Source organism: Triplophysa rosa, unplaced genomic scaffold (assembly GCF_024868665.1).
Source record: "Triplophysa rosa unplaced genomic scaffold, Trosa_1v2 scaffold366_ERROPOS75541, whole genome shotgun sequence".
Lineage (NCBI taxonomy): Eukaryota > Metazoa > Chordata > Actinopteri > Cypriniformes > Nemacheilidae > Triplophysa > Triplophysa rosa.
The window spans coordinates 1-27,380 of NW_026634370.1; the positions used below are offsets into that span (position 1 = coordinate 1).

Sequence of the window (27,380 nt, forward strand, 5' to 3'; positions counted from 1 at the left end):
TCAACGTATACTTTGTGCGTGTAAAGTTTGGATCTAAAGCAAACTGTTTAACAACAACAACAATTAAAACCTTGTTTAAACTAAAAGTAAACAGAAACACTTACTGTAGGATGGAATGTCTACTTCTTGAGTTTCCTTGCTACACAATCAGATGTCCAACACAAATTAATAAAGAGGTTTGACGCTGAAAAGAACTCAGAGTCTGCTCTATATGTCAGTAAATCTTAGAATAGTGTCTAGGTGTTAAGGGGTTGCCACAGTTTAACACTAACCACTAAAACAGATGTGCAAAGACAACTCTTAATAACAGGATGTGTGAGATTTGACTGTTCTAAATGTTCTAAAGAATATCAGTTTAGAATCATATAAACAATTATGTTATAAGGTATACCTTTGATAGAATCACTTTTATTTTTAATCTAAAAAAACAAAACAAAACAAAAACAGAAAAAATATTTTGAAAACCTTATGCAGACTTATTTTATGATACAACCTGGAGGCATGATATAAAAAAACATTCATGAAATGAACATGACGTACATTCAATTTAAGGATTCTTGCTGTTCAATCAAAATCTGCTTTATGTGTTTTAAGGAATCACCCAACTGCCTGCTGTGATGCTATGAACACTAGCAATAAAGATGTTTTTTTCTTCACCCTTGGTTGGTGGACGCACTGGCATCTTCTCAGACAGAAGGAAAACAGTCAGGATAGGGGGAACATCATGGACACCATTTAAAGACACTGCTCCATGCAGTTAGGAAAAACATGCGCTTTAATTATACAGTGTTGTAGACACAGTGTCTATTAGTTAGAGAGATATAGCGAGATTAAAGATGAGTTTGTCCCATAGAATGCTTGTAACGCACAGGTCGATTCGTCACGCATTGTTTCATGTGATCTACTGATGCCAGGTGGGGAACAGTTGTTAATCCTAAACAAAGCTTCGCTGTCTTGAACCGAGCTGGTAGCACTCAAATTTCACGCTATGGACATAAAACAAATCGTACCCGATTAACATGTCAGACGCTGTCACCTACAGGTCGACACCTACAAAACAAGTTGTAATACACCCGGTTACAATCCTCCTCTTTCAAACAAATTTACGAGCCTTGGTGCGGACACCTCTCACTGGAATGTTATAGACTGGGTGAAAACTCTGAAAAACAAGGTAATCTGCATGGCCTCTCTGCCTTTCCTCTCTCATATATTGAATACATTGTATAATTACTTCTTTACTTATTTAATAGATGCTTTATTTATTTATTTAATCACATGATTATTCATTTAAACCTGTTTGTTTATTCAAACAGTGTTTGTGTAGTTGTTGTCTTATTCATTATTATTTTTAAACGCTGCTTAAATAACCAATGATTGCGTATTAATAATGATCTCATCATCTCCTTTAAATTACATATTTTCATTCATGCTAAAGATATGTAGCAATACATCCTAAAACATGCCCTAAAACATACCCCGGAAAAATGGGACGTGAGGGCACGGTCAAAAGTTCAACGCGACGTGGGCGTACCACACTAAGGGGCGGATACGGTCAAAGGTCAAAGCAAGTGGGCGGTCCCTCGCAACGTGGGTGGTCCGGAAGTAATTCACCCCTCCCCCTCCTCTGCAAAGGTCAATGACCCCATCAATCATACCTGTCAATCATTTTGACACTATGTCCCCCATATATACTACTATTGTGGCCATTCCAGTCCAGTGTCTGTTGAATTTCAACAAAATCAAACCTCAGAAGTGATCTAAAATCATAAAAACAGCAATGTGAAAGACTGACGGCATGACAAGACACATGAAAACTGTGATAAAAATCCAGGTTATCACAAAAAAAATAATTTAAAACCTTTTCTAAATACATGTACGCATTTTACTGTTGTGTTACGTGAATATTAACTTGTTTTCTTTTGCGTATTTGAGGTCTGAAAAAATACAGAGCATCTTTTCTTTTATTTTGACCTGTTTCTCTTTCTTTTCTTTTTTTGCAAATAAATGCAAATAGAAACAATATTTTACTTTGAAATTTGGGGAAATTATTGCTCGTTCACAGAATGAAACAAAAATGATCATTATGATCATAAATGGTAAATTCAGATTATTTAAAACTCTCTATTTTTTCTCTTAATGTAATTTCATTCATCTGTGAGATAACACACGCTGCTGGTGGCAATAGATCACCTAATAAGGGGGTGTTATAGTGCACAACATGAGTGGCTTTTGACTGAATGACAGGCAGAAGTAAATCAGTAAACGTACCAGGATGCCTTTCAGCTCCTCCATTGCGCTCTCCTGTGGCTTTTCCTCTGCTGCCGGACTCTGCTGCTGTCAATCACAGACAGAGATGAGCTACATTAGTTACATGAGTAAGTATCTCTTGTTGTTTATTTTAGACAAAAAATGTGAGAAATATACTCTTAATATAACCTTTACAGCATAATGTGAAGCAGGCAATCTCGAAAACCCTGACTAGAGGGTAACGCTATTGATCTGAAGTTATACAGCCCCTCTGGTGGGTCGGTCAATCAATAACCAAAATCAGATGGATTCCTGCTGTGTCTATGAACTGTCTTCACTATGTACACAAAATGCTTTAATGACCTGATAAATCCTCAGGGAGGACTATCAAATGCTATGAGGAATTCTTTATGTTGACAAAAAAGGTTTCTATTCTAATACAGCAATTTAAGCATTTTGTTATCAGTACATGTGGTCTCATTGTGTAGTGTGAACTGTTAGTAAACATAGTTGTTCAAATATGTGTTAAAGCGTACCTTTGTGCCAAATCTCTGCAGCGATGAGGTCAGTAGGTGAATAAAAAAAGTGTAAAGATGAGTAAAAAGAAAACATTACAAATATGATAAACTGGTCAATAAACATGAGATATCGAGTGCACAAGAAGCCAAAAATGAAAATGCTATTGAAATTTGCAATTTTAATTCTTAATGAAAAATTCTTTAATTATACAGAATTGTAATTCAAAAATTGAAGTAGAATTCAGATGAATTAAATTCAAAGGTATTTTTATAAGAGACATTAAAGGTCCAGTGTATGAAATTTAGTGGTGAGGCTGCGAATAGGGCTGGGACGATACATCTTGTAATTTTTATGCTCTGTTTCTCAATGAATTACGGTTAAATGCTGACATATCCGAAAGCCAGAGGGCGCTCTTGCGCAGAAACTCCAAATATGGGACACCATAGAAGAACGATATATACAGTACATAGTTCCAGGAAATGCCAACGGTCATATTCTACCGCTGTTATTCAAACCTTTTCGTGTATTTTCATGATATTAATGTATATTTATAATGATGATGATTAACAATTGTTGCTTTTTCAAATGCACGTTATAAACGATTCAGTCTCGTAGTGATTTTAGATCGAGCAGTACATACTGATCAAAGAGCCGTAGTTCACAGAAGAGCTGTGCATAAAACACAGAATCGAAGCCTTTGCAATTTCAGAATCGACCAAGACAGGTATAATTAGTGTGAATCATGATAAATATCATCACAGCCCTAGTTGCGAATTGCAACCAACGGCTCACTCCACCCCTCCTTTTCGAAACACTGTGGAGGCTGACACAGAACGCACTCCATGTTCACACTTGACTTCTTTTTTGAAGCTGCTAGCGTCTTTTTTACATTATAATTCTATGGAGGAAACCGTGTTTTCAAAAAAAGTCCTGAGCGCTTTTTTAAACGCCAGCATCTTTTTCTCATTCACACACGCTTCAAATTTATGCATTTGGCACGCAGACGCTTTTATCCAAAGCAATCCTGGGCTCGAACCCACTACCTTGGCGTTGCTAGTGCCATGCTCTTACCACTGAGCTACAGGAAAGCTCACAACGTCTTTGAGGTTGAAAATAAAACGCCTTACATCAAGCATCTTTTTCACAGCTAACCAATGACAGAGACCTGTTGTTTCCATAACAACATGCGAGGAACGTGATTGGTCGAGAAGGCTCAAGCTCGAAAAAATAAAATGGCGGACGAAACGGCCGTTGAAGCATAGTTTTATATAAATGTTTAATTTTCACTTTAAATAAATATGTGATTGGTTAAAGCAAAGACGCTCTCTGTTTATAATTCAAATAGAATTCCGTTATGCTGCCTATGAAGCCTGTGTCTCTAAGCTGCCTTCGTGCACAAATACTATCTTTGAACATTGCCAGCTGCTATTTGTAACCACAATGCTGCGAGCACAATGCCACAATGCTTTTATTTTTAAGTAAAAAAGCGCCATTGTCAACTTTTTCTTGTCAAAAAAAAAAATCAAACGTGAACACGGCCTAAGATGTCGTCACGTTTTTGCTTCTTTGCTGAAAGAGATAACGTATTTTACAAAACGCGCTCTGTAGAGCAGTTTGCCCGTTTAGGGCAACATGTGAATTCCATGTAAGGCGACCCGCGGTGATTGTAGAAATAGCTCATTCTAAGGTAATAAAAACTCTATACAGGTCTTTATACACCTTTTATATACAGTACAGTATATTATATTGCATTTCTGTCAATAAATCCGCCCCAAAAAATGACACACCGGACCTTTTGTAATTATTGTTTGAATGTCACCTATAGAAATGTGAATGTCTATATTTAGTAAATTCAATATAATCACTTTTATTTCATAGTGAGGAAAACACATCATATACCACACCTTAGTGTCCTGCCCTTTGACAGGCCTGAGAACCACCCCGTGTTTAATTCTCTCCATCATTTCATTGACAGCTTTCTCTTTCACATCATCCACTGCTCCTTTCTCTACACCGAGGAGAGATCATATCCGTCAGACACGGTCAACACAGACATCAATAATAGTCTAACAAAACAACATGCACTGCAGAAACAAAAGTGGGAGGTCACCTGGGACTTGCTCTGGTTTGGAGGATCCTTTCCCTCCCTTGGAAGATTTTCTCATTATTGCAATGAGAGAGCTACAGAACAAAGAGATTTGCCATTAGATGCTTCTGTTATGATGGAGAAGCTCGGATTTTACAGGGAGAAAAACACATTTAAACTCTTAAACTGCAGTGAAGGCTGCAGAGAGCCTGCTTTTGGTGCAGTAAAGTAAAGAGTTACTGTACCTGATGGGGTTACAACGGGAGGGAGGAGGTGGGGGAGGAGGAGGAGGAGGGGGTGGGGGAGGTGGAGGAGGTTGAGGAAGAGGGGCGGGGGGAGGGGCAATCCCAGGGGAGGGGCCTGAATCACAGCTTCGCATTGGCTCCTGCAGGTCTTTAACTGTAACAAATGATACAAGGATGTATGTTATGTTGATCGCTGTGGTTATTCCGGTTTTCAGTAATGTGTTTATGAGTTCACGTATGTCAGTTAAATTGTATCTAAGGAACAATGTTTACTAGGGTTTAATAAGACAAACATGAAATATTGAAGTACGGCATTATCTCACCTTTCTTCTCCAAAACACAGTTTTTCTTCTCTTCCTCCTGCAGTCGCTCTTCCGTCTCTTTCTTTTCCTCCTCTAATATCTCAAGTTGCCTCTGCAGTTGAACCAGTTGCTTACGTAAAGCACAAGTATCCATCTCGCTCTCGAGAGCCTTGACCTGCACACCACAAAGAAAAAGAAAACATTTGGTCAGTTAGTCAGATGCAAAGGTGCACCTTAAAACTATGAGGCTCTACTTTGAATTGTGAGTTTCAGACTGGTGATGCATCAGTCTGACCCATAAGCAGTTTTGCTAATGATGCTGCAACTGTCCAGTCAACCGCAGCAATTTGCTACAGCATGGACAGAATATTGATCTGACTTGCTCATCCAACCCGGCCAGCTAACAGATCAAATCCAAACAGCATGCTGGGAGTGCCTTTCAGCAACAATCACGTGTAAATGCATCTGATGAACTGGGACTTCTCAGTTGCTACCACAGATGTTTTGTATGACAGACGGCTGCTGAATGACAGCTGCCAGGCATCCAGATGCCTCTGATGCTGTGGGATTGTAGTTTAATACCCGATCACATTCTCTTGTTATTAAATGTGACTGGAGGAGTGTTTATGAGGAGTATGTTTCTGCTGAGAGGATTTGTGTTATGAAAAGCTCTAGCCGAGGTCCAGTCAAATGAATGCCATTGTCTAATCCTATCATGTAATTCAGTATTATCCATAAGGCTTATTGTGTTGAGTGGATGGGAGGTATCATTTCACTGTTTATTTTTTAATGCTGATTTACCTTCTCTTGGTTCTGTTGTCTTTCTTCTTCCAGTGTTTTGGTCACATTGGCCACATCTTCTAAAGCTTTGAGCAGCTGAACGCTGGGATCGGCCTGCTGCATGAGAATCATGCTCTGTCTGTTTGTTTGTTTCTGCTTTACCAGCATCTGCAGGAGAAATTGATTCAAATACGGTGTGGGAGAGTAACACTTGTATTGGTAGCTGAAAGCATAATCGGGCTAGCCAATCTAATACATGGACAGGGAAGGGGGGAAGGATGAGTCGAATTGTCATAAAGACACTGCATAAGCATTTGATCACACAGACATTTGAATGCAGAGAGATTTTGTCTGTTTGTTGATGTAGTGACCTTACCTCGTGTGCATAGGTCTCTGCTTTCTGTCTGAGGTCCTGCTCCAAATCCAGCTGCTCCTTCATATTCTCATACTCATGAGTGGCCATCATAGACACTTGGGAGACACAAAATGTAATCAGGTGCATAACTGCGGCACTCTATTAAGTTATAAAGATAAGTTTATTTATAAGCATAGTAAAATCACTGTCAAGCATGACCTTCATTGATTTATTGCAACAGAAATATGATAAGAGACATCAGTGTTTTATAATTCTTTTAACAGAATAACTATATACTGTTTTCTCATTTGCGGTATTAGTATATACTTTATAAATATTTACAGTACTAGTATATACTGTTCTAACATTCGTAGTATTCATATTTAGAGTATTAATATATTTTGTATTAGTAATTACAGTATTGGTATAGTGTATTAATATTTACTGTATTAGTATATACTGCATCAATATTTACAGCATCAGTATACACTGTATTAATATTCATAATATTCACATTTACAGTATTAGAATATGCATTCAAATTTATAGAAGTAGTATTTACATTATTAGTATATAATGTATTAATATTCATAGTATTTGTATTTACAGTATTAATGTATACTGTATTTATAATCACAGTATTAGTATATACTGTATTTATATTTACAGTAGTAGTATATGATAGTGTATTTATATTCATAGTATCAGTATTTACAGTATTAGTATACGGTATATTAATATTCACAGCATTAGTGTATACTGTCTTAGTATTTACAGTTATAATATTTACAGTATTAGTAAATACCATATTTATATGTTCGGTATTTACGGTATTAGTATTACTGTGATACCTATTCAATTAAAATCATCTTTTGTTTTGGTTTATTTTGTGTTTTCTTTTTAACCAATGAATCACACTCAAAATAAGAGTGAAGGGAGGCAATGGGAGAGTTTGTAACCACTGTGACGCTTAAAGTGATACTTCACCCAAAAATGAAAATGCAACAAAGAAATGTATACAGATTTGGAACAACTCGAAGGTGAGTAAATGATGACACTTTCATTTTTGTGTGAAGTATCACTTTAAGGCAACGTGTTAACTGTATAAAAAACCACCACCTACTATGTTGGAACTAGATACTGGTGTTGGATTATATACTATATTATCTTGTGTAATATTAAAGGCATATCAATAATCATGGTTAATAATATCACATTGTCAATATCGGTATATTGTAACAACCCATAATTAAATAATCCATGATTCCAGTGGATTTCATCACCATGGATATGATAACTAGTCACAAGACATGCTGGAACCAATGGGTTTCTGTGTACCATCATATTTGAACTTACTTTAATAGACTTTATGTGTTTGTCTGTTTAAAATTATACGTAATGTATCGATAAATCAGTGGTGTAAAGTATTGGAGTAAATGTACTTAGTTACTTTACTTAAGTATCTTTTTGGCTACTTTGTAGTTGTACTGAGTATTAAAGACATTAGCAACTTTTACTCTCTACTTAACTACATTTTTGAACAAGTATATGTACTCTTTACTCCACTACATTTGTAATGACTAATGCAATTACACATTACATTTTGCATGGCACCTATCTTATAATTAATATTGCCATTTACAGGGCAATGAAGGTACTACAATCTTGTGGATTTTGCCATAACTTACAAAAACTTGTCAACATGGCTTCTTTATATGAATATGAGTGCAGTATCAGGTAGATGTCAATCGCTGGCGGTTTATACACGGTTAGCCCTTACCCGCTATTTCTACAGTAATATATTGGCAACACTGTTGCCAGCTAGTTACTGTAGGTCACACATCTACAAAAGCTCTTATTTTTAAAACTAACTCTTCCTAAATGTGCTCTAAACATGTTTGCTCAAAATTTGACCATGTGGTGGGACTATTGCCATGAAGTGATGTAAACCAGTAAAAAGAATGTATAGTATTTCAATTTTCAAAAGTGCTCTCACACTATATAGACAAAATATTAACCTATAGAATGAGTCGGACACAGAGAAATGAACAATCCACATATGAATCTCAACAATGGTGACAATCAACTGAACAGCTTCATGCTGCAATGCATGCTGGGTACATAGTACAAAACTCATTCATGATTGTTTGTCACCATTGATGAGGTTTGTATGTCAAGTGTCTAACTGTGTCTCAATTGCAAAGAAAGATTTTCTGACAGAGATCTTTCCATTATAACATGTAATCACTTTACCAAACATATCTTAATAAATCTTAAATGCTATATTATTATTATTTAATGATTGAATTCTTTCAGATGTATCTTCAGTTACTAAGCAAACATAAAGTTGCGGTTCCTGTAAAGTCCCTTTCAGTGTTATTGTATAAGTGTACATTTTAAAGCTACAAGAAAGTCAAAGAGTCCAACCAAAGCAAACACTGATCGCCATAATGGTGACTTAAAACATAATTGAACCACTATGAACTAGAGTTAAATCTCAATAAGATCTTACACAGATGACAGAAATAAAGTGAAAGTGGTGTCTGTAATATGTGAAGATGTTATTGATGTTTGTGTTTAATTCTCCTCTGGTGAAATCTTGACAGATTTATTGTGTTCATCTGTTATTTACACTTGTTCATCTAAGACTGTGTGACTTAAGTGCGTTAATAGATTCTTTATAATGAATCTTCAAACAGCCATTGCAGTAGTTTACTGTAAAACACCTACAGTAACTAGCAGGCAACAGTGTTGCCAATACAGTATATTACTGTAGAAATGGCAGGTAAGGGCTAACAGTGTATGTGAAATGAGGACATGACTGCAGCTGGCCATGAGGCCCAAACCAGCATGTCCAGTGCAAAAAGGCTTTGACTTTTTAATTCTACTTAACATTATTTTATTTATCTGTTATATTGAAGAGACCTTTTTGAAGGACTTTGGTTTACTTATGAGCACTTGAGCTTAAATGAGACTTAGGGTGTTTGTAATGACGTAGGTTATGGTGTCGACCATGATTTGTTGCAATTTTGAGGTGTTCAGTCTTATTATGATTTAAGAAAATAAATGCGATTGCTCACCTCACAAATCAACTGTTTCTAGTTTTTCACTGATGTGTCTCTTAAGTGTTGAGGACTAGTGCTGCTTTGAGCCTACATTCAGTATGAGTAAAATACTCAAGTACTGTTAAAATCAGATACTCAAAGACTTTTACTCAAGTCGTTTTGGAATTGGTGACTTGTAACTTGTAATGGAGTAATTTTCACTACAAGGTATCTGTACTTTTACTTAAGTATGGTTTTCAGGTACTCTTTACACCTCTGCGATAAATGAGCTCAACATATTTTTTTCGCTTCAGAAGTAGTAATACTATGGATTTCTTTAAGGATACATAGATGCGCTTTTTGGAGATTCAAAAATGTAAACCTCATTCAATTACGTTTCAAGGCTAGGAAGAGCCAAGAAGTTATTTATTGAGTGTGTTCAGGCTAAAGAAGAAAAACATACACATCAAGGCATGAGGGTGAGTAAATTATGGGGTATTTTTCATTATCCGATGAACTCCTTTAGTACTATAACTGTAATGTAATAACTTATGGGCAGTCAAAGGTGGGCTATAACTCGATCCTCCATTCACACTTCAGAAGCAGATGAGTCTTCCTTTAATGGACTGAACATTTAAGCCCAGGTATCATTTAAACCCTTGTGGTTAGCAAGCCGAGTTTATCTGAAGTCGTCCTGTACCGTATATGACCTAACCAAAACTGTTTCTGTTATTCCACAGACAGAAGTCCAAAGAAAGTGCACCATTCTCATCTGGAACACAGGGACTTCCTGCGGTGAATGTTTTACAGATAATTTGATCAGGGACGGGGGCTGTAGGCCGGCAGTGAGTGGGCTGCAGAAAACATTAATCTTCTGGGAAGCAGATCCACTGCAGAGCATCTGAGAGGGTGTCATGCTGATGCTTCTGAATGTAAGTGAGGAAATCAAGAAGCCCTGCATTCACAAACACTGTACTTACCCCTGTTGAACCTCTTAATGGTCTTGGTTTGCTGCTCAATGGTTTTATAAAGCTCCTTCATCTCGGCCTGCTCCTTAGTCTACCAAAGAGCACAAGTTATATCAGGCAAAGAGATTCAATTAGATATTGTTACACTGATATCCATTTAGGTCCAGTAGTACCGCAGGTTACTAAAGGTCAGTTTATGGTTCTGCGTAGGACCTACGCCGTAACATACGGCGTAGCCTACGTACGTAGACGACGCCGTCGTGAACATTTATGGTTCTGCGTTGAGAGTATGCGTCATACTGCAATTACACCGCCGAAACGCTAGTTGGCTCTTTGTGTTTTCATGGGTTTGCTCTTCTTCGCCGATGTTTTGTGTGTGTGTATGATAGTGTTTGCAAACGACAATGGAAGCCAAACCGACGTTAGAGGAAATCTCTCTCCAAGAATTCGCCGCCATCTGACAGTCTTTATAGTTCGCCGAAGAGGAGTCATACAGATGAGTGTATTTCCGAACCTCTTCAATCAGACGCTCAGTAACTTGGTCGATGTCGATGCTCACCATGTTGTTCTTTTGTGGACTCTGAACTTGCCGGAAGAAGACACCAGAGAAGAAGATGCCGGAAATGCGTAGAAGGAAGTACGATGCTGCCAAACCGACCAATCACAGCGCTTGCGGTCCGCGTAGGGTCCGCGTTGAGTTGACGCGTTGTTACATTTTTGGAGAGGTGCGCGTCAGGCTACGGCGTAGGGTACGCACAGGGTACGCGGCTCTGCGTAGGCTACGCCGTAGGTTACGGCGTAGGTCCTACGCAGAACCATAAACTGACCTTAAGGCTTCATTACAGGCTGATTTATTATTCATGAACAGGTTAAAATACAGCAAGACTCTTTAGAGTTTAAGCCCCCATCAACAGCTGTCAGGCTTGACTGAAATAAATAGAGTGGCTTTTGTTCGACTTTAAATTTCACATGTGTCTCATCTAGAGTTTCTAAAGACATAGAAACTGCGTCCGCAATCGCCTACTTCCATACTATATAGTAGGCGAAAATAAGTTTGAGTCACAAATATTATGTCCAAACCTCAGTATGCAAAAAACAGTAGGTGAGAAATACCTGGATGGTCTACTGCTTAAGATTTGTGAGTGTGCATTGGATGGACAATACTATTTCCCATGATGCCACGGGAGCGGAGCAAGAGTCAAATTTCAAAAGTGAATCAAATACAAATAGCAGAAAACTTTAGGGTGGATGAACGTTTTTAAATGTAGTGCCGATAAATGAATTTACAACAAACGTATAGGTTGCTGTTAATACGTCCTAGGTCAAAGAGCATAGGAGTCACATGACAATTAAACATGGTGGATGCAGTGTGTCTGAAATGTAGTCATACTACTCCCAGTGACGTACTGTTTTAACGGTTGATCAGAATCATCTTCAGGACCAGAACTAACCGTTTTATAATGTAAACATTAGACCCATTAATCTGAGCTTCAGTATGCTAAATGTAGCCACTTTAGCCTATAGAGGCTATTTCCCATCATTACTGGTTGTTCTAATAAAAAGACAGAGAAATAATAGTCATTATACCATTGCTTAGACATCATTGCTGACCTTTTTCACAGTCAACAATTGTCTAATAGTTTAGTGAAAAAATCACAAGGTCACATATCTGAGACATAACTAATATCTCCCGAGCTTTGAAAGAGCAATCTCTGAGTAACAAAATGTTACTCTGAATTGGTACTCACAAGTGCTGTCAACTCCTCTATCTGTCTCTTCTGCTCTTGAAGCTGACACGTCCACTGCTTCTTTTCCTCCAGCAGTGAACTCACTGTTTCCTGAAGATCTGTGAAATAATCAGAAGTATTGTGATGGATGTACCTCTGTGTATGTGAGGACAGATTCCTATGCACAGGAAACTGTCATTGGTAAAGAACATTGGCAATTTTCTATAACATAAAGATCAATAGATGGCATTAGACATGGCATCAGACGTACTGTACATAAATATAATTTCCTGAAGGAAATACCAATGCTTGTAAGTAGGGTTGCCAACTGTCCCGTTTTAGCCCGGACGTCCTGTATATTGAGCCTGCCTGATTTGTCCCGTACGTGACTTCCCATGCCCCGTTTATTGACCGCTCCGCGGATTGAAGCAACAGCAGCAGTGGTGATCAAGACACTTGAGAATGATATTACCGTCGCCTGTCATCTAATCACAGCCCCCTGACGCGCATCAGTTTACATTAAGTAAATGCGGCTTTGTTTCTGAATCTGCAAAGCATGCATCTGTCACTCACACGCTCCCTCAGACCTCCGCGTCACACACACTCGCATGCGCGCGCACACACACACAGAGACGCGCACAAAGCAGTCTTGCGGTATTAACATACTTCTTTGACAGAAAAGAGCATAGCAACATGAATGTAGTTCGCCTGTACATATGCACATAGTTTGTTACCTAGACGGACGCGGAGCCTACTATTTTATTAATTTATGTCTGAAAACATGAACAGAAAATATGTAAATGAGAACGGCTTTATTGTGCATTTAGTTGTGCTAAAATGTTAAAATACTGTACATCACTGTATGTAACCATTTATAGAGTAAACGCAAACATGACGCAATGACGTCATGCATATGCTAACTAGCACTGCTGCACAGGTAACATTTTGTCCCGTATTTCATAGTGACAAAGTTGGCAACCCTACTTGCAAGGCATTGAACAAATAGTACTAATGTTTTATGTAATTTGTCATATAGGTTCAATTTAAATGCAGCACCAGAGCCATTTGCCACTGTCATATTGTTCAGCTTGCATCCTGTTTTAGTTTGAGCTAAGATGTTCGTGTGGTATTTACCTTTGACCTGCTGTTTGTACTGAGAGAAGGGATCAGAGCTGGGATCTTGTTGGTCAGACTCCTCTTCTAAAGAAATGCAGTCAGAAATACTGGGCAGCAGCTCGTCCAGACATGGCCGTGATGACAGACTCAAATACTTCAGCTTTCTGTTCTCACAGTTCAACTGTGCACAACACAAGAAATGACTTGAACACAACATACAACATCACTATGAGTACATGATTGAAACATGTACATAACATAATAACATTTTTAAAACAAACTCTAAATAACATGGTTTGAACATTGTTGAACATAAAACAGTTTCCACAGATATTAGAGTAGAGTAGACTTACTTTGCTTTGTAGAAATACATCAACAGAAATTAAATGGCCTAAATAATCTGTCATCATTTACTCACCCCCAACCTAGATGTTGGCCTTTTTCGTACACAATTTTATTGTATAGACCATGGGTTTTCAAACTTTTTCATGCCAAGGACCCCCAAATTTGATGAACCTTTCTAAAATGCATATCCATTTTTTGTAAAAAGAAGCATTTAAACTGTTAGACAAATAGTGTGATATTATAAAGACAACATATTGTTTGTAGAAATGAAACAGTAATAATCTTTAGTAGAATATTACAACTTTTGCTGTCTTTTGTGTGAATTTGTCTAGAACCCCAGTTTGAAAACCCCTGGTATAAACCACTTTACAAGACGTAAAAACTGGTCCAGAAGCACTTATGGTTTTTGTTATTAATTATTTATTTATTTTAATCTTACATATATATAACTAAATCTTAAAGATATTTGTTAAACTTTTTAAATAATTCATATTCTATTGGTTATATTTTGTTTGTGTGGTGTTAAAGAACTGAAACAGGACATTTTTCTGAACTGTAAAAAAATTCACCAATTGCCTTAAATTTTTGAGTTAAATCAAATTAGCTTTATGAGTCAATTGAACTTAAATATATTGAACTTTGTTGTAAAATACAACTAGACTTTTTTAAAGTCAGTTCAATATAATTTAAGTTTAATGGATTCATGAAGCTAATTTGATTTAACTCAAAAATTTAATGAAGCTTTTTGACTTAAGTTCCCTTTCTGTCGGTCTCTCGACGTTGTGTCGAGCCGACAGATGGGGTTCGTCCTTGAGAACCAATCGCTACCGACTACTTAGAAAAGGCCAATGAAATTTGCATGCCGGACTCCGCCCCCAGATATCCGGGTATAAAAGGGAGACGGCGTGCCTCATTCATTCATCTTTTGTTCTTCGGAGCCTTCGCTCATGAATTGCAGACCTTCGCTACTACTTAGCAACACAGACTGTCGGTTCTACAACGTGGTGCAGCGGACTGTCCTTTCCTGCGGCGACTTCCCCTAGGCGTCTCGGCGGTTCCAGAAGTGTTCGAGTTTTTTCTCTAAAAGAGCAAATTTCTCCAGCTTGGCATGTCCTGCTGTTCTCGTGGGTGCAACACACTCATCGAGGAGGGGGACGGACACGAGGTCTGCTTCCAGTATGCTGGAGTAGCCCTTGTGGATACGTCCTGCCCGCACTGCGGGCAGTTGACGATTCAGACGTTGTGCCACGGGTGGCTGTGTTCCCACGGGACTCAGCCACCACCTCGTCTGCTTCCCGTTCCATGACAGCAGTGGCTACGGCGAGCAGCGAGGGTGATATGAGGATTACTGTGAGCGCTAATCCATCAGCCACCGGCTCACAGACCGTTCGCACCTCGTCTCGCTTGTCTGACTGTTCCCCATGAGACGGTCCCACCGTCTAGTTCCTAAACCACGTATTCGGAAACGGTGCGTGATGATGAGATGTCCGTTGCAGCATCGGAGGGTGACTTACTGGCATCAGACTCAAACAATTCCTCGGAGCTCCCTCCCTCGGGGGGTCGAGCCCAGGAAGAAGCAGACGTCGAGATGTCAGCCATGCTTTCCCAGGCTGCCGGCATTGGGTTGCAGTGCACCGCACTGCCTCTCCCTACGCTCGCGGCTGGATACATGGTACCTCGGGTTTGAGAGCGGCTCCAAGCCGCACTCGCCCCCAGTGCCGTGTTTTCCCGGAAGTGCATGAGGAACTTAGTATGACCTGGAATGCCCCCTTTCGGCGCGTGCACGTCAACTAGTTCCATCGCCCTTTCTTCCCTCGATGGTGGGGCAGCTAGAGGATACGTCGATGTCCCCCAGGGGCTCGACCTAGACTCCTGTCCAAAGCATGTAGGTTTTTCGGCATCTTAGGTGTCGAGAGCTTACTCTGCTGCGGGCCAAGCTGTCCCCTCTCTCCATGCTATGGCCAAAGAGTTTTCTCTCTCTCTGGGTGTTTATCACAGCCACTCTCACCCTCTACACCATGGTGTTCGGCAACTCAACGTTGAGGCGAGACCCAATGTCGAGGATAATCATCAGCCTAAGCACTCTCAATCGATGGTGCCTTGTGCTACATCATCGCCAGGCAGATAAAACAGCAGAGCCGATCTCCTCTCCGGGCCAGGGTGGCGTTCGCTCACGGCAGCTAACACGACTCGCCTGATGCCTCCTCCTGTGGAGTCCGCAGGTGAGCAGATCCCTGCGAGCCACACATATCCCAGGTGACCTGAACTAGACGGCCGTTGCGCTCTCTCGTCAGTTGACACCTCGCGGAGAGTGGCGACTCCACCCCCGCACAGTCCAGCTCATTGGGTACAGTTCGGGCAGACCTGTTCGCCTCCCTGGACACCACCCATTGCCCGCTAGGGTACTCCCGTCCGAGGCCCCCCTCGGCAAGGATACTCTAGTGCACAGCTGGCCGTGGGACAGGCGGAAGTACGCCTTCCCCCGAGTGAGCCTCAAGTGTACTAGTTGCGCCATACTGGCCCAACCGGACTTGGTTCTCGGAGCTAATGCTCTTGACGACAGCTCCCCCCTGGCCGATTCCCCTGAAGAAGGACCTTCTTTCCCAGGGGAAGGGCACGTTATGGCATCCCAGGCCAGACCTCTGGAACCTCCATGTCTGGCCCCTGGACGGGACGAGGAAATCCTGAGTGGCCTACCCCCTGCGGCGGTTAAGACCATCACTCAGGCTAGGGCCCAGGCCACTAGGCGACTAAACGCCTGTAAGTGGTGCCTCTTCTCATCCTGGTGCTCTTCTCGAAGAGAAGACCTGCGGAGTTGCTCGATCGGGAACGTGCTGTCCTTCCAGAGACTCGAGAGTAATCTCTCCCCTTCCACACTGAACGTGTATGTAGCCGCTATAGCCGCTCATCACGACTCAGTTGCTGGTAAGTCTCTAGGACAGCACAACCTGATCATTTGGTTCCTAAGGAGCGTGGGAAGGCTACCGCCTCACCCGTGCTCCGTACCCTCTTGCGACCTTGATGCGGTCCTGGAGCCCCTCGGAGATGCTGCTCTTTCTCTCCTCACGATGAAGACGGCTCTCCGGATGGCGCTCAAGAGGGTAGCGGACCTACAAGCATTCTCCGTGTCCACAGATTGCCTAGAACTCGGGCCCGGTGATTCTCACGCTATCCTGAGACCCCGGCCCGGCTACGTGCCCAAAGTTCCCACCCCTCCCCCCTGACACCAGGTGGTGAACTTACACGCCCTCCCCATCAGAGAGGAAGACCCAACCCCATCCATGTTGTGTCCAGTACGCGCATTACGCCTCTGCTTGGACCGCACGCAGAGCCGCAGGAGCTCTGAGCAGCTCTTTGTCTGTTTTGGAGATCAGCAGGGAGGGCTGTCTCAAACAGAGATTGGCGCACTGGATCATGGACGCCATCACTACAGCGTACCTGTCCTAAGTTTGCCCGCGCCCACTGGGTGAGAGCTCTCTCCACACGGAGTATAGCCTCCTCGTGGGCACTGGCTCGAGGCGCCTCTCTGGCAGACATCTGCAGAGCTGCGGGTTGGGCTACACCCATCACCTTCGCGAGGTCCTACAGCCTCCGCGTAAAACCGGTATTGGCTCGAGTCTTGCAGGCATCAGGCAAGACCGGCGGCCGGTAGGGTGTTCGCTTATGACAGTACCTTCCCCCCCTTTCTTCTAGGGGGGTCGGCGTACTAAACTAGCCTCCTTTCTTCCCCCACTGGGTGAAGAACAGGTACTCCATCCATCACTAAGCAAGCACCTCCTGCGGGCGGGCTTGGCAGAGCAGCCTTGCCCCTTAGGCTGGGTACAACCGAGTTATCCACAACATAGCTCTAACCGGACCTAGTGCTACCGGACGTTGTAACCCCCCAGCAGGGCGGTTCCGTCTGATGTATCCACATGATTGGTTCCCACCTTGGTAACCCATGACCTTCCCTAGGTGGAACTACACCTTGCGGTTAACTCCTTCAGTCCGCACTTTCCTCCCATGAGTTCTCCCCTAATGGTGAGACCATGTTGGTATCTCCACTAAACTCCTCCCTGCGGTAGGAAATGGTCTCTGTAGCGCATCCCCCATTTGAGGAAGTAATGCTTACCCAGTGGCCTTACGGTACCGGGCGGCTTCTCGCTGTTAGAGAAACAAGGCCGCCTGTGAGGCCGAAGGCAGGGGCCTTCCCACCTTTCAAGAAAAGCTCTGGGACCCCCTACCTACCCACTGGTAGGTTACAATTTTGTGGTAGCGCTCACGACTGACACGCCCAGGCCAGTCACCGTCGCTTCGCTAGAGATTGTGACAGGGCACAGTGTTGTGGCGTTTTCCATAGGAACCCCATCTGTCGGCTCGACACAACGTCGAGAGACCGACAGAAAGGGAACGTCTTGGTTATGGATGTAACCTCAGTTCCCTGATGGAGGGAACGAGACGTTGTGTCCTTCTTGCCACAACATGTGCTGCCCACTGCAGCAGTCGTGAGAGGTCTCAGGCTCCTCAGAACAAAGGTGACTGAATGAGGCATACCGTCTCCCTTTTATACCCGGATATCCGGGGGCGGAGTCTGGCATGCAAATTTCATTCGCCAATTTCATTGGCCTTTTCTAAGTAGTCGGAAGCGATTGGTTCTCAAGGACGAACCCCATCTGTCGGCTCGACACAACGTCTCGTTCCCTCCATCAGGGAACTGAGGTTACATCCATAACCAAGACGTTTTTAAGTTGTTGTTTTTTTTTTACGTTGAACCATGCAGCATTTTACATCAGTGGTTCTCAAACTGGGGGCCCCAAGAGGAATCCAAAGATCCTGTTGCATTTTATGTAATATAGAAATGTATCATAAATGTTATGTAATCAAACCAAAAGAACTGATGTTACAGCATTGTCTAACTGAATATATTTTTGGTTTAATAAGAATTCTAAATTTAAGATTGTAAGCCTTTATTTGGGGGGCGCAAAGCGATGCACCGTACAGAAAGGGGGCCTTACAACGAAAAAAGTTTGAGAACCACTGCTTTACATCACCCAAAGAGGTCTACTATATGGCTCCAGACGACTTGGAATGTAGTCTGCATTTATGATATATGAATTCATTTATTTATTATGATTTTTTATACTGTTTTGCTACTGTTTAGTGTTTGATTTACTTTCATTATATGAAAAAAGCAGGGTGATCTTCAGAAATTCATACAGGTTTGGCACAACATTGAGGTGAGTAGGAGACAACAGAATGTTTTACATTTGGATAATATATTTCTATAAAAAGGTCACTGAAATAAAAAAAGGTGGCCAAATACCTTGGTAGCCAGAGCCTCTGCATTTTCCCGGCAGGATTTCTCAATCTCCAGCTGGGTCGTTAGTACGTTTACCTCCTCAATGACCATTTGGGAAACTACACAAAGCAATAACATGCAATATTGGGTAAATGCACAGAAGATTGTCTACCTGCAGGGTGTTAAATATGCATATTTCAAATATAAGCATCAGTAATATATACTGTAAGCTGCTCTCGTGGCAGTAATGGTGGGAGTACTATCATGTTGTTCATTCATATTACAGTTCTTCCTGTATTAAACATTACACCACCTCCTACACAGTTTAGTGAGGGAATCTGTCAACTTGTGATACCCTGCTATTACATGCATGACATGTACTGTACTTTAACGAAAGAAGCAGGGTTGTATCATTCAGTAATGCAGAAATAAGACAAACAATTTGATTACAAACATGACTATATAAATGACTGTATTATGATGATAAAATGGGGCTTCAGGATCAGTGACACGGTGAGTTTAATGAGATGGGAAGTAATCGGTTACATGTTCACAATGGGAACCATTTCCCATCCATTTGGGCCCCATTCATTCCTGTTGTTCAAAAGCACCAGGACAGAAACTCTAGACACCACACTGGTCTCTCAAATAGAGGATTGGATGTCAGAGCCCCTAATGTCAAAGTGTCTGATACACAAGTCACTTCAGTTTAGTGCACTGCACTATTTCTAAATAGTACGCTTGTAACTATTCTTTGATTGAATGTCAGATAAACACACTGTCTGGAGATTAAAAGCATGTGTGAATGTGACAAAATTTCCATTATTTGTGCCTTTTGAGAAATTGAACGAAGGGAGCATTTCTCCATAAAAGGCTGTTGAATTATGCAGGAACAATGCTTCTCTCAGCATGCAGTCATGGTGGAGTATGTAGTCAGCTTACCCTAAAGCCCATTCCTAAAATGAATATTCCCACTCATTTTAATTTTTTGTACTAACACTACAATGTGAAAATGGAAACTGGATTTCATCAATCCACAACCTAATTTTGAACCTGTATGGGAGCGTTCCTTGAAACACACTGTGATATACTTTAAGAGTTACCTATTGGACACAGTAATAAAAGTAAGCACGTGAAATGCATCTTTATTCTGAGTAATAGCAAAAGAAAACTGAAAGAATGAAGTAGTAAGAAGATACATCGTGTTAATAAGGCAAACTTAGACCGAAGCATGAATTTCCGAAAAGTGGTCTATTGCAGTTTAGACTAATTTAGCTATCTATTTTATTCAAGACTGGTCATAACTGTCAAAGTTATGATTTAAAAATAAAACCCAAAAAGGGATTGTTCACCCAAAAATGAAAATTCTGTCATCATTTACTCACCCTCTTGTCATTTCAAACCTATATGACTTTCTTTCTTCCGCAGAAGACAAAAGAAGATATTTTGAAGAAAGTTGGTAACTGAACAGCACCGGCCCCTTATTCATCTCTATTGTATGGACACAATACCAAGGCAAGTGAATGGGGGCCGGTGCTGTTCAGTTACCAACTTTCTTCAAAATATCTTCTTTTGTCTTCTGCGGAAGAAAGTCATAAAAAGGTTTGAAATGACAAGAGGGTGAGTAAATGATGACAGAATTTAAATTTTTGGGTGAACTATTACTTTAACTAACTGCTAGTTGGTCAGTTCTTAGACCCAGTCTTAACTTAGTGAATGTTTATGTAACTGGCCTCCGGCTTGGTGCAAGTTTAACTGGTGGACCGGTGTAGCCTTTATGATGAAGCTGACATAGCAAAAGAGGCTTGCTAAGTATAGGAAAGTCTCTAAATTTATAAATTGACAAAATCACATTACCAGATAATCCAAATTCAGGAGGATTAAGATGCTAAATATGTAATTACATCAATTGTTAAATACGCAGTACAGAGCCAAAAAACAATGCAAAAGAAGAGTGTCTAAACATAGTGAGGTTCACTAACCCTCACAGATTATCAGAGCTCTTGTTTTATCATCTAATTTGTAACCAAAATCTTAAACAGGATTCATCAAATTGTCTAAATGGGAGGTAGTCTCAGTGATTTAAAGGTCCAGTGTATGAAATTTAGCGGCATCTAGTGGTGAGGTTGCGAATTGCAACCAATGGCTCACTCCACCTCTCCCTTCAGAAGCACTACGGTGGCTGACACAGGACTAAGACGTCGTCACGTTTTCACTTCTTTGCGAATGAAATAACGTATTTATGAAACACGCTCTGTAGAGTTGTTTGTCCGTTTAGGGCTACTGTAGAAACAACATGGCAAAATCCATGTAAGGGGACCCGCGGTGTATGTAGATAGAAATAGCTCATTCTAAGGTAACAAAAACATAACTCACCATTATGTAAGGTCATTATACACCTCTGAAGACATAGTTATGTATATTATATTGCATTTTTGTCAATAGATCCTCCAAAAAAATGACACATTGGACCTTTAAGAGAGACTTTACATTGGTATTATAATCATATTGACATCTGACCTATCAGTATAGTGAAAACCTTTGGTAAAAATATTGATATTCTTATCGCAGTGTTGACATTTGCATGGAATTGCCTGTATGTTTAAGTATTATAATTATAAAGGAAAAACAAAACAAAATGAACAGAATAAACATGCGGATGAGTCTGTCTGTGCACATGCTGCCCATGAAAATAAAGCAGGACAATAAAAAGGGGTGTGGCTCCCTCCCTCATCTGCTCAACTCATCTGGCTTGTAATGATTGACTGGCAGAGCTCTGCTTCTGGCCTTTTCTTCTGTCTCTACATTCTAGGTCAGCAACTACTCTGCGCTTAATGCTGCATGAGCAAAAAATACGGCTCTGCAGAATCAGGTAGACAGAGACAAAACCTTGAAGTAACCCAGAGCATCCCGGACAGGCAGGAAACAGCTTCAAACGAGCATTTTATCTGCCACTTCGACGCAATGTTAGTCTAGCATTAGTCTAAAGCACTTCCATCGCAATTTTGATCACGGCGATTAAGCTCTTTTAATAAATCGTAACAGTGCAAGTTTAATCACCCGGCAATTTTGGTTTCAACTCAAGTACTAATTGCGTCTGTGTTTGCAACCCATAATCTAGTTCAATCCAAAGGCGGATGTACAGACTATTAAAATATACTCAGAGGGAAAAGCATTCATTTTTTAAATCAAATATATACTTTATATACAAAAATATATAGGCTCTTTCTACAGTCCTTAGGATATGTAAAACATAGGGGTAAATAAGCTGAGTAATGAAGATGGTGGCTTAATACACAGTGTGTGTTTTAATTTGCATAAGTGCAGAGGCGATTCTTAATGAAACTCATTCTGGTGTCCCAAAAAGGAGGTGGGAGACAGATGCTCTCCCAGACACAGACCCCGTGCCTCCCAGATACTCAACAGCAGCGCCCCTGCAGCAGCCAATCGTCAAATAGAACATCGACCAATCACGTGCGACCAGCACAAGACTATTGTCCTGTATGTCAGCAACTAGGCCAAACTAGTGACATTTGCTGTGTCATGGTAATTGTAGCAAAAATGTGAATACACAGACCGCCTTTTACATACAAAAACACAATCGAGTGGTGCACAGATCTAATGGCTGACAAGGTAAATATGAAAATAAATATTGTGTGAATTAGGTTTGGCCATGCATTTAGTTATTTCTGCAATTCATATTAAATATAGCACAACTAATGCACATTCGGAGTGACCTGGATTTCAGAAATGATATGAGAGCGCATGAGGTGTTTGTAATAAACTACAATAAAAAGGCTGAAAGGCATTAGCCATTTTCTACTGATAAATAATTCATTATTGGTGATTTTTAATAATTTAGTGATATAACAAGACAGCAATGAGAGCTGAATTCAGTGTGGTCTACAGTCTCTCCCTAGGGAGTGTCTGAAAATTTCATGACACCAATATAAAGGACAGCAGGCATTTCATAAAAGCAGCCAGAAACATTATACTCTACAATGTTAAACCACTCCAAATATAAAAATAACGAGTTAGAAGCCAAAAAAATATGTAATGTGTTTCTAGGTAAATACTGTACATGCCCTCGTATCCTATGAGTCTTTACACACTTTAAAACAGTAAATGATGAATTTAAGAGGAAAAACCACATGATACTTAGATTTACTTGAAAAATAAATTCACATCTACATATCAGTTCACATACGAACATATAAAACATACAGACAATACAGACGTCCGTACACATCGAGCCATTAAAAGAACGACATACAACAAAACAGTAAAGACTCGAGTTATCATTCCTTAGAGCAAAAATCAACCAAATCTACAAAAATACTATTCCTGGGTCGTACAAATATTTTTACTTTATAATTCTCTCAACACACTCAAAGTTGGATCTCCATTCCGAAAAACTCTAAGTTCAATATAGCAATTCAATATAAGTAAATGTGCTGCTGCATATAAGTCAAAACTTGTAAAAGGAGGCTATGTTCTTGCTATTGCAAACATGAATTAGCATTTTCTCACCTCAGTTTCCAGATTCGTTTCCTAAGGCTGGCAACTGCTGGAGTGTTGTCAGAGTGCTAACAAATTAGTAACTGCAGTCGGGTTTCCTTACATATCACAAAGTGGAAGCAGGGAAGGTCATGTTAACACTAACGCACCTCCATGGTTGGCTCCCAGTAGCCATGGAGACTGGAGTACCTGCTAACACCTAGGAATAATGGACCATTCAGAAGGCCCCTAATGTCATGATGATATGGGTGAGTGATGCGATAGGAAATGAGATAATACAATCCAAAACTTCAGTTTAGTGGGATGAACCAAGTGAGGTCATCTTCAACTCTTTGTATACGTATGTAAAAAGGTGATGTGTTTAGTTCACGGGGGTGCGTTTTTTAGTACTAACATAAAACTGTTAATTAAATAAATAAATAATGCTGTCTGCACATTTGTGATCTTTGTAGACATCAGAAAATGGGTGAATTTGCTGCCGTTCCACTAAAGCCATACAAGACCATTTACATTTACGCATTTGGCAGATGCTTTAAGCAACTTATATTGCATTATCCTACACATTTGTTTCTAAGTATGTGCAATCCCCTGGGATCAAACCCACGACCTTGGCGTTGTTAGCGCCATTCTCTTACCACTGTGCTACAGGGAGACCACACATAAAACAGAATCTACTGTGGACACTGTGCATTCACAGGAGAATCCCATAAAATCACAATAGTTAGTGATGACTTCAGCGATGATGAATTTACCTCGTTTAATGTGCTTGAGTTGCCTTTCAGCTTCATCTCTCTCTGCTGTCAGTCTCTGGCACTAAAGAACAAAAAAGATGTCAACATATCAGACGGATAAAAACAAGACTCGAGTGTTCCGTTTAGAGGACCCAATCACATATCAAATGTACTATATTGTAACCTTTCATAACATGTATAAAATTCATATAGGCTGAAATATTTAGGCCTGTTTGTCATTCTGAATCGTTGCGTGGACCAAAACTTGTTGTACTCCTAAGCCAATTTAGAGTGGACTATATGTAAGGAAGAAAATGCTTGTGTTGACAGTCATGTATTGATTTTCCGGTAACACTTTACATTAAGGTACCCTTTATAAAGCATTTATAAATGTGTTCATTAATGATTAAGAAGTCATCTACAAATGCATTATAAAGCAGTTACAACTGCATGAATAAAAAGGGGGATTCTAGTGAAATTCCTGCCAAATAGTAAGCCATTTTAACGCACATGTTAAAAATGCTTAATAAATGTATTTAGTTATTATTTATTTTACTCGAAAGCAGATTCATTATTATCTTGATGTTGTTTGCAAAATAGGCTGTCAGACTGGAGAATGTAGGGTGTTATGGTGTTTTTTCTTATTATTGTATATTTCATTTTCACAGGTTACTAACGTTCATGACTTATTAATAAATGGTATACAGGTAATCACTTTACAATAAGGTGCATTCTCACAGGTCACTAATGTTCATAACTCATTAATAAATGGTTCACATGAATCCACTATATTAAGGCCACTTTCATGGTTTGCTAACATTTATAACTCATAACATTTATAAGTTAGGTGTTTTGAAGTTGTGAATGAATACTTCACAGGCATCCACTTTTCTTTAAAGTGCACTTTCATGGGCTGTCAATACCTCTAAATATATGACTCACATCAGAGATGTAGCCTTGTGAGCCAGCATTCTGTTCCTACAATAAATAATAAATAAATGTATTCTGATTTTGATTAACTATTGGAAGTAATTGAATCATTAATAAAACATCGTAAACAAACAAGTTAGTCACCCTTTGTATATTTAGTGTTAAAAAGTGATAAAAAAGTTTGATGAATGTATCTTGGTAAGCAAGAAAAAACGGCTTTGGATAAGCATCACGATCTGAAGACATTCTGGAGGGCACCGTAAGACATTCAGAATAGGATCAGGTAAGCAACAGGGTTTGAAAAGTGACAATAATAAGAAAAACCAAGATAACACCCTACATTCTCCAGTCTGACAGCCTATTTTGCAAACAACATCAAGATAATAATGAATCTGCTTGCGAGTCAAATAAATAATGAATAAATACATTTATTAAGCATTTATAACATGTGAGTTAAAATGGCTCACCATTTGGCAGGTATTTCGTTAGAATCCCCCTTTTTATTCATGCCGTTATAACTGCTTTATAATGCATTTGTAAACAACTTATTAATTATTAATGAACACATTTATAAATGCTTTACAAAGGGTACCTTAATGTGAAGTGTTACCGATTTTCCTTGGACCCACAAAATAAAATGTCTTAGACTCTGTAGCTCAATTGGTAGTGCATTGTGTTAGCATTACAAAAGTCACGGGTTCGATCCCGAGGAAACACACTGACAAAATGTATACCTTGAATGCACCGTGCATAAATGTAGAATAAATTACTTCCACGTCATGCTATAGCACAAAAAAAATCATAAAAAGTTTATTAAAATAAATTTAATTCAAGAATTTAATCTGAATAACATTGAAATATTATTTTTTTATAACATTTTATAACATTATTTCAATTATAACATTGAAATAATATTTAAACATCGACAGTCAAGGACGATTAAGAAGGCGTGATGCATCTGCAACCAACGAGAGTGAATGTAATTTTAAAAAATCTTTCATTTATGGTCATTGATTGCATGATCTGTTTATACTCTCATCCGAAATACAAAAGATGCTCAGACGCTGTCAGATGAAATGGGTGTCACTGTCAACCTTCGAATGAATGAAAGAGCCGGTTAACTCTTATTGCAATTTCCTCCGTTCCCTCTCTCTCTTTCCTGAGCTACAGTATATTTATGTTAATTAATGTCATTGTTTATAGAAGTGAGACAGCGAGGTTTTATCATGCAGTAAAGGTTTATTCTTGCACGCATGCATCTTCTCACCTCGCTGCTGTCCTCCCGAGCCTCTCCCTCTTCTGCACTACCGGCCTCCATCTCTCTCACTGCTTACAATGAACAAGGTGCTCATTCACACAGCAATCAATATTTGAAAAAAATAAACATATATAATGTTTTTCCTAGTACATTTTTAACAGCCTAGATGTTAGCGCAACAAAAAAATCAGTACCACAGCCGGTAGCATCCATTCCATCCACACAGCAGACTCAACGAGTGTACCAGCCGGGCGGTTGCAGCGGGAGTTTCCCCCTCCTCACCCAAATTCTCAATTCTACTATGGCGAAGAGTTGGCTCATGATTATTAATCAGTTTACGTGACGTTCGACTAATATGCTTAGTTGTTGTAGATCACGTGACAGACCACTTCCGGAGCCCCTCCCCTAGAAACATCCTACAAACTCCGCTAGCTCTTTTTATTAGGTCGATGGCAGTTTAGGATATGATAAGTTAGCTGGGGTTTACTGGCCCATTTTAAGGTTGGCTAAGTCCGTCAAACACTAAATAGGGTTATTTACAGCCACAATAACGCAAAACACGATTTTATGTTGATAGTCCTCGTTCCCTTATGTTTGGTTGGTTTATTTGTTATACAAATGGAAATCAATACACCACAAAAAATGGTCAATTTTCGTTAGGGCTCAATTGTAGAAATGCTCTAACCTCTGTTCACCTGGAAAGGTTTTGTAAAGTTTTCTAGTAAAGTTATTTTAACTCAGTTAAAGCTACATAAGTAGCAGACTGATAACTACATCTCATCACCCCGTTCCCAGCTGTTCTGGGCATGGTCATGTTTCTCATCTAGACTAGACTTTTATGAGCTCATGAACATCTTATTTTTACGCAACAGTTCCACCTGGTGTCACAATCTGGTCTAACGCCGTATTAGAGAATATTACAATGCACGTTT

The 27,380-nt window shown here is 39.9% G+C and overlaps 1 protein-coding gene across 1 annotated transcript; it reads right to left on the reverse strand.

Moving 5' to 3' along the window:
• Positions 1–2,190: 2,190 nt before the first annotated feature.
• shtn3 (shootin 3) lies at positions 2,191–26,727 on the reverse strand. Its single transcript, XM_057328085.1, has 15 exons — positions 26,643–26,727; positions 26,459–26,517; positions 24,283–24,343; positions 19,037–19,131; positions 13,408–13,570; positions 12,295–12,392; positions 10,559–10,637; positions 6,556–6,650; positions 6,201–6,347; positions 5,421–5,574; positions 5,098–5,251; positions 4,877–4,947; positions 4,671–4,774; positions 2,784–2,798; positions 2,191–2,334 (listed from the first exon to the last, which is right to left on the reverse strand). Exons 1-15 carry the CDS (start codon positions 26,659–26,661, stop codon positions 2,191–2,193), a joined length of 1,458 nt encoding a protein of 485 aa, XP_057184068.1. The 5' UTR covers positions 26,662–26,727.
• Between the last annotated feature and the right edge of the window lie 653 nt (positions 26,728–27,380).